We start from the raw sequence: 7,162 nt of genomic DNA on the forward strand, positions 1-7,162 counted from the left end.
CTACATAGGTTCTTGGTGAATATTTGGTGAGTGGATGAAGGAAGGAAGGAATGTTGAGTTGGGAGGCTGCCCTGGGGGTTCTCAGGGGGGCAAGGTCATTGATAAGCAGGCCCTCACCTTGGGCTCCTCTGGCCAACCAGGCTGAGCTTGACACTCTCTGCTGGCATTTAGGGGTCCTATGGAATGCTTTCCCCCTTCTCCCAGCCAAGCACTATGCACATCTATGTCATACACACAACTATGTGTGTGTGTGTGTGTGTGACATACTTTATTGCATTTTCTCAAACTTTACTTAAATTTACCAGTTTTGGGGAGCAAGGTGAGAAGAGATAGAAGGTTTGGGGCCAGAAGTTCTTCCTCTTCTAGTGTGAGTGGCAGTGTCTCTGGACAGGATGTTGACGGACAAGGAGGGCTCCAGGTTGTCTTCCTCAGGCCGACTCTGTGTCCCACAAATTGCCCACTGAGGTCTGTTGACCCAGAGCACGGCACTGAGCATCATCAGAAACAGGGGCACCTTCAGGAGTATGAGAAGCAGGAAGTGGATGCTGACAACCTGGGACCTACAGGAAGACACAGTGACTGGCAGGAGTTTCCTCCTGAACAGGAGGCCCAGGCTCTGCCTTTCGCCCCTGCCTTTGAGCTCAGGTCCTGTGGCCCCAAAAGTCAATATCAGCATCAAATCTGGTTGGTACCAGCGCCAGACGGCCCCTGCTGAGGGCCCCAGACTCCTGTCCTTCAGCTCAAGACCTGACCTTGAGCATCAGGACACAGCAGACACATGAGGATGTGGTGGTGAGGAATGGAGAGAACGGGAGAAGAGGGCACCCAGGAGGCTCTGGCTCCCAGAAACTCTCTGAGAGTTCACAAAGCAGAGAGAACTCAAGGAAGGAGCTGCACAGAGCTTCTGGGGCCATCATCTCCCGCTAGCCAGACCCAGGCCTGGCCAGAGTGTGGCATAGCCCCATTCAACACCATCCCAACCTGCTCAGCAATGGACGTATCATAAACCAGGACCAGAGAATCATCACCTTCCCCATTAAGCATTACGGCGTCCCTCATCTCACTGGAAATGAGAGTGTTTGAAAGTCGGCACGGGCGCTGGACCTCAGGTCCCACCCCCAGACAATGCCTCCCCCTGCCTTGTCCACCCTGCCAGAAGACTGCAGGGCTCAATTCAGGAAGTTTGTTAATGGGACACCCAACCCTGGAGGACAGGAGGGTATACAAGCTGCCTGGATTCTAATAGAGATGCATAGCCCAGAACTCCCCTTGTGGACACCACCCTCAGAGTCCCCAAGGCCCAAGGCTCTTGTCAAGAGACTGGGCTCATGCCAGGGACCTTGGATGTCAGAGTCCCACCGTCCTTCATTCTCATGGGCTTGCACACATACTCTCTCATGCACACATGCACACACATTCTTTCACACACATGCACACTCCCGCCACTCACATTTCTCTCACACTCACACCCACACAACTCACTTGGTCCCCGGTCTCTGAGGCACAAACACCAGGCCTGGCTCTGCACTCCTGAGTTTCGAGTTCCTCAGATGCTCTGCTGGGATTAGCTCAGATCCCTTCCTCTGTGGCAGCAGAGAAAAGCAGGGTCTTACCTGGAGGAAACCAACACTTGAACCTGGAAGAAGAGGTCAGGCAGGAAACCATGGAGTCCTTTGTCTTGCAGTATTGTTGCGATCCCACACCTGTATTTTCCTGCATCATCTGCAGTGAGGTTCTCCAAGGTCACTGTAAAGGTGAGGTCTTCAGCATGGTCCACGATGGACACGCGGCCACTCCTCATCTTTTCCTCAGATCTTCCGGTGGCCACAGTCGGGTTCCAAAGTAGTAAGCATGGTTGTCGGCACCAGTATTTGGTAAATGTCTTGTACTTCTCCTCGTACTGGCACTGCACGCTCAGGGATCCCCCCACGGTGCCCGTCACAGTGCTGGGGCCACTCAGAGACAAAGAGCCTGAAAGACACCATCAGTATTTTCTTTACCTGAAGACCTGGGCTGGAGGAGCATTGTGGGTTTGGGTCCCCTGGAAGCCCAGACGTCACCCTGAGGCTGGAGGAGGGTGGGGCAGGAACCAGGGAGGTTATGGGTTGTTGGCAGACCCAAGTGGGGAGACCTGAGGAGATTTTGGTGTGGGATTCTGGGATTCAAGAGGCCATGTCCAGCCTTGATGTGATCAGCCAACCTGGAATGTGGGAGAAGAATGATTTTGGGTGGCCCCAGACAGGTTCTGGGTCCCCAGACATGTCAGTAGTGAGAGGAAATAGCTATGCCCATCAATCACCAAGACCTGAATGACACTACAGAGCATACTCTGAATAAATGGATGGATGTATGCAGGCATGCATAGATTCATGGACACACGGATGGTGCATGGAGGGATGCATGGATGGATGGACAGACGGACAGTTGAAATAGGAAACAGGAAACAAGAATGGGAACCAAGGAAATCCAGTTGAAGCGCAGCATTGAGAGCTAGAAGGAAACCTTCAGGTTCTGACTATATCCCCTTCCCAAATGATCATCTGTAGGCCCCAAGCTTAGAGCCCCCACTTGTATAGGTGGAACCTCCTGCTCAGAGTCTGGGTCACTCAAGAGAAGCCTATTGGCCAAAGGGTATAAAGATGCAATCAGGAAGGGGTTCCTTTTGGTTATGATTTAGGGACAACTGCATCTTTATTTCCCTCCTGGAACAGAATCCTGTGACAACACCTGCCATCACCTAACATCCTTAGGGACTCCTTGCCCCATGCTGCTCCTTCCCCTACCCCTTGGCAGCCACCTACCAACTTTGGCATGTCCTGGCCTCCTCTCTAGCTCTTCAGCCACCTCCGAGGTTTTTTGTGTTTTTGGTTTTTAATTTATCTATTTGTCAGAGAGAGTGAGAGAGAGAGAGATCACAATGAGGCAGAGAGAGAGGGGAAAGCAGGCTCCCTGCTGAGCAGAGAGCCCAATGCGAGGCTCGATCCCAGGACCCTGAGACCATGGCCTGAGCCGAAGGCAGAGGCTTAACCCACTGAGCCACAGGCTCCCTGTGCCACCTCTAGAGTTTTGACATTGTCTTCCCTCGTCTAGTCACCCTGGAGGCTCCAGTTTCAAATAATCAGGATGCAGCCCCCTAAACTCTAGCTTCCTGCCTAGAGAGCCATGCCTGCCCCAGACACCTGAGGGGTCCTCATTACTCCAATGCATGGCTCTCATCTGACCTTCTCTTAACAAGGAAGGGTGGTAACCCGGGGCAAAGGGACACTGAGAAATAATTTGGGCAAAATACCAAACTTCTGAAAAAGAACTGTGCATGTCCTCTACTTACCTATCATCCATCTGTCTGTCTGTCTATCCATCTTTCCACCCATCCCTCCATTCTTCCCTCCCTCTAGTCACCTATCCAGGCAATATATTGTCATCCATAGAATGTGAGGCTTTCCTATTTTTTATACTAAAATTAGAAGAAAAATTGTATTTTTTGTTTCTTCCTTTTAAATACCTTACATTTTCTCACTGCATTTTCCAGCAAGTAAGTTCGAGTGACCCACTGACAGATAGTCTCCATCACAAGGCTATCTGTCTCTCCCACCAATAATCTGCAAAGTAGTGGCTCTCAACCAGGGGTGACAGTGCTCCCCCGGGAGACATCTGACAATGTTTGAAGACATTTTTGGTTGTCACAGCTTGAGGGGTGGGGAATGGCTACTGGCATCAGGGGGTAGAGGCCAGAGATGCTGCTGAACAACCCACAGGGCACAAGAGAGCCCCTCGACACAGAATGATCCAGTCCCATTGTCAGCAGTTGGGAGGTTGAGGAACTGTGCTCAAGAGGACAAAATGCCCCAGCTTGAGGTCCTCTAGGCACAGGCTTAGGGCTGGGGGAGTGGGGGCACCAACACTCAACCTTCTCTGTACAGTTGTTGCCAACGGGGGCTCAGGCTATAGGGGTGCCTGGTGGGGGTGAGTGGACCCTTCAGAGCAAGCTTCCCACTTTGCCTCCTCTTTCAGTTGCTTAAGTCCCAGCCTTGAAGATGTGGGGCTGCTTCCTCGGGGCTGGATATAAAAACGTTATCAGGGATGCTGTGTTACACCCAGACATAACCCTGAGCCAGCATGGTGTCCCCCTCACCCACATTCTACTCCTCTACCCCCACAGCAAGCTTCCTGCCCACCAAGGCCTGAAAAAGAAACTCCCAGTTCCCAAGTGCACTGTAAGACATTCGACAAAACCCTTGGCCCCTCCACACTAAAGACCAGTAGCACCCTTCCCCCAGTGGCAAGAGCCAAAATTGTCAACTGGCATTGCCTAATGTCTCCTGGGAGTAAGTCATCCCTGCTGAGAGCCACTGTTTTAGAAGAAGAGGGTTTATCCAGGAGAACCTGGGGTAGAAATTCCCAGGCAAGAGGGTGGACTGTGGGCTCCTGTCCTTGGCATGTCCTGGTGAGCATGCTGTATTTAGCAGCTGTTCCTTCGTGGTGTCTCCTGCTTACCTGTCAGTCGTGGAGCATGAGGGTGCTCTCACCTGTGTCTCAGATGCCTCTCAGGTCCTGCTCAGTCTTCTCCCACTCTGGGTTCTTTCCAGGATCCCACAGACGTGCTTGCTCTCTACCCATTAAACCCCTGATGCTTCCTACAGCTCTGACTTGTAAGAGACCTCAGGTTCTCTGCCTATGAGCGTAAGGGCAATATTGGCCAGACAGAGAGGTTTATCTCCTTTAGAAGCAGGAGGCTGGCTTAGCTTGAGGTCTTTTCTGGCTCTTGTCTGTATGGCCTCCCTGCTGGGCTGTAGTGACTTGCCCACAGCATCTCTGTTGCTGGAAGGTCACGGTCTAGAACCTGGACTTGTGTGTTTTCCCTTTGCCATCCATCATCCTACGGGGCAACCAGCTCCTGTGCATTTTCAGACTCAGGCTTAAAGACAAATTGAATCATAACTCTCCTTAATTACAGAAAGTCTCCTGCATATCATTGAGATAAAGAGTAGGAAAAGAGAAGCTTGCATTGCTGGAAGCTGCCTTCAAGAATGTGATTCTTCCCTGAACTCTTCACCGTCCCCATGCCAGAGTCATAAATCCAAAGTATCCTCATCAGTATGACCTAGTTGAGAGTCCGTTTAATTTTTTTTTCATCTGGATGATCCTATCCTTAAAGGGCTATGGGGCTGTGTCTTTTCATGCCTGAGATGCCCAGTGTCACCCTGTAGGACACACGTGCTTGATGTGGGCCATCTCAGGTTTGTCTTAGTTAATGTAAGAAATTACCTTTTAGATCCTCAAATTTATAATAAAATTACTTTACCTATCCTGATCACCAAACTTGGTGTTTTAAATGTGCTTTATTTTTTTAATGTAGGTTTTTAATTTAATCACTTCACTAAAGCATTATTATTTAGACATTGGTCAAGGTTTAAAAGTCTAATATGTGTTTGTTCAGTCAGCTTTATCATGCAGAGTATCTTTATGTTCTTAATTTTAGTGTCCTGTTTTAGGAATAATATTCTTAAGGGTCTTAGTACACCTTGATTAATACCGCTAGAGGTGGAAGGAAATGGGATTAATGTAATAAAGATTTTTTTTTCCTACTTGGGTTCTGAAGTCCCCCTCACCCACATCTGTGGTCACCACAGTAATCTGACGTCAGATTACTTTGTATTCTAATTCCTACATTTGTGTTTGCATAGGATCAGAGCAAACTGGTGAGTTGTCTTGATTTTTTTCTCCCATTTATATTAAAACATTTTCCTTCCAGTGTTCAAACACAAAAAAGAGAGAAAATTGTGTTCATGGGAACTCTCAGAACCCACCATGTTATGGGAGCTCTCGAGGTAGGACTGCCCACAAGTCCCCAAGAGCTTCACCTTCAGGCTGCTCATAGTGCAAGATCCCTGGGGCCAGCCCAGGCCTGTCAGAGACACAGGGACCCCATCAGCACACAGCATACATAAACACCATTCACAAGGAGGCTAATGTAGTAAGTAACCAATGTATTTTTTTTTAAAGGTGATGACCTTGGAAAGAAGTATTATAAGAGAGCGATGACCTTGGAAATAAAATTATTTTACTTTGAACCTTAGCTGCCTTTTATGAATGGATCTAGAGTAAATAACTTGCATCTCTCTGCATCTTGGTCTCTTGTTTTCAAGGATTGTGACAAAAATTGGATTCGATTACAGGGAAAGCCAGGTGGGTACAGTGATTAGTCAATTCCTATTAGTTTTCTGCTCCCCTCCCCTGGGCTGGTGCCTAAGACAGTATTCCCGTTTTTCAAAATGGTGGCAATGATGATTCAAGGGGCCAATTTCTTTAACGTTCAGTATGCACTCTCCTGTGGGAATCATCTTACCATCAATAACTCCTCCTCTTTGCCGGGGTGAGGTTTCTCCATGCTCACCTCCTCCCCGTTTTGCTTGTCTCCTCATCTCTTCCCTTCCCCATCGCCAGCCTTGCCTCATACCATTGTCACCCCGACCTGCCCAGCCCCACTCACCTGGGACACAGAGGAAGAGAAGAGCTAATGGCAGTCTCATAGTCTTGTCCCACTGGTGTGTCTCCAGCGGCAGCTGGAGCCTCCTCATCAGGGACCCACTCACCCCATCTCCCTCTTCTGCTTTTCTTGGCATTTCTCTGCTTCCTTCTTTAGCCTCTTAATTCTTTTCTCAGAGCTGCTCAGAAAATGGAGGAAGAGGGGAGTTCAGGGCATTGGGAAGTCAGCTGATGGCCTGCTGAATTTCATCCTCAGAAACACATTTGAATGCACAGTTCTTGTTTCTGTTCCCTCTGAGGATGACGCCTTTACCATAACTTCACCCACAGCTGACACACCCCTGAGCCTTTCAGGCAGGCTGTCACACTGATTTCTATCTAGATTTTCTGAGCCAGCTCTCACCCCTCCCCTGACCCCCATCTATGAATAGTAAATGTCCTGTGGCTGGTGTGGCTGGCATGAGCAGTCCTGAGAAGAAAAGGCATGACCAAGATTCCTCTGGACAAGACCCTCTATTTGCAGGGCCCAGTGCAAAACGATAATGCCTTTGTCCCATTTACCAATAATATCAAGAAAGCAACAGTGGAACATTAACTCGAGCCCTTCTGAGTGGGGGCCTGGTACATCAGCAAAGTGCACCCCCATGGGCCAGACCTGTCTCTGGCTCTTGCTGGA

At 49.4% G+C, this 7,162-nt stretch overlaps 1 protein-coding gene across 2 annotated transcripts; it reads right to left on the bottom strand.

Annotated features, from left to right (window-relative positions):
* Window positions 1-243: 243 nt before the first annotated feature.
* On the bottom strand, window positions 244-6,716 carry LOC123929654 (protein CD300H-like). Of its 2 annotated transcripts, none has more exons than XM_045985574.1 (3): window positions 6,491-6,716; window positions 1,614-1,971; window positions 244-467 (listed from the first exon to the last, which is right to left on the bottom strand). In XM_045985574.1, the coding sequence occupies exons 1-3, from the start codon at window positions 6,621-6,623 to the stop codon at window positions 299-301; spliced, it is 660 nt and encodes a 219-aa protein (XP_045841530.1). In that variant the 5' UTR covers window positions 6,624-6,716; the 3' UTR covers window positions 244-298. The 2 variants fall into 2 exon arrangements, with proteins under 2 accessions (XP_045841530.1, XP_045841528.1); XM_045985572.1 differs by having other exon boundaries at window positions 244-560; window positions 6,491-6,709.
* Between the last annotated feature and the right edge of the window lie 446 nt (window positions 6,717-7,162).

Source organism: Meles meles, chromosome 18 (genome assembly GCF_922984935.1).
Source record: "Meles meles chromosome 18, mMelMel3.1 paternal haplotype, whole genome shotgun sequence".
NCBI classification, from domain to species: domain Eukaryota; kingdom Metazoa; phylum Chordata; class Mammalia; order Carnivora; family Mustelidae; genus Meles; species Meles meles.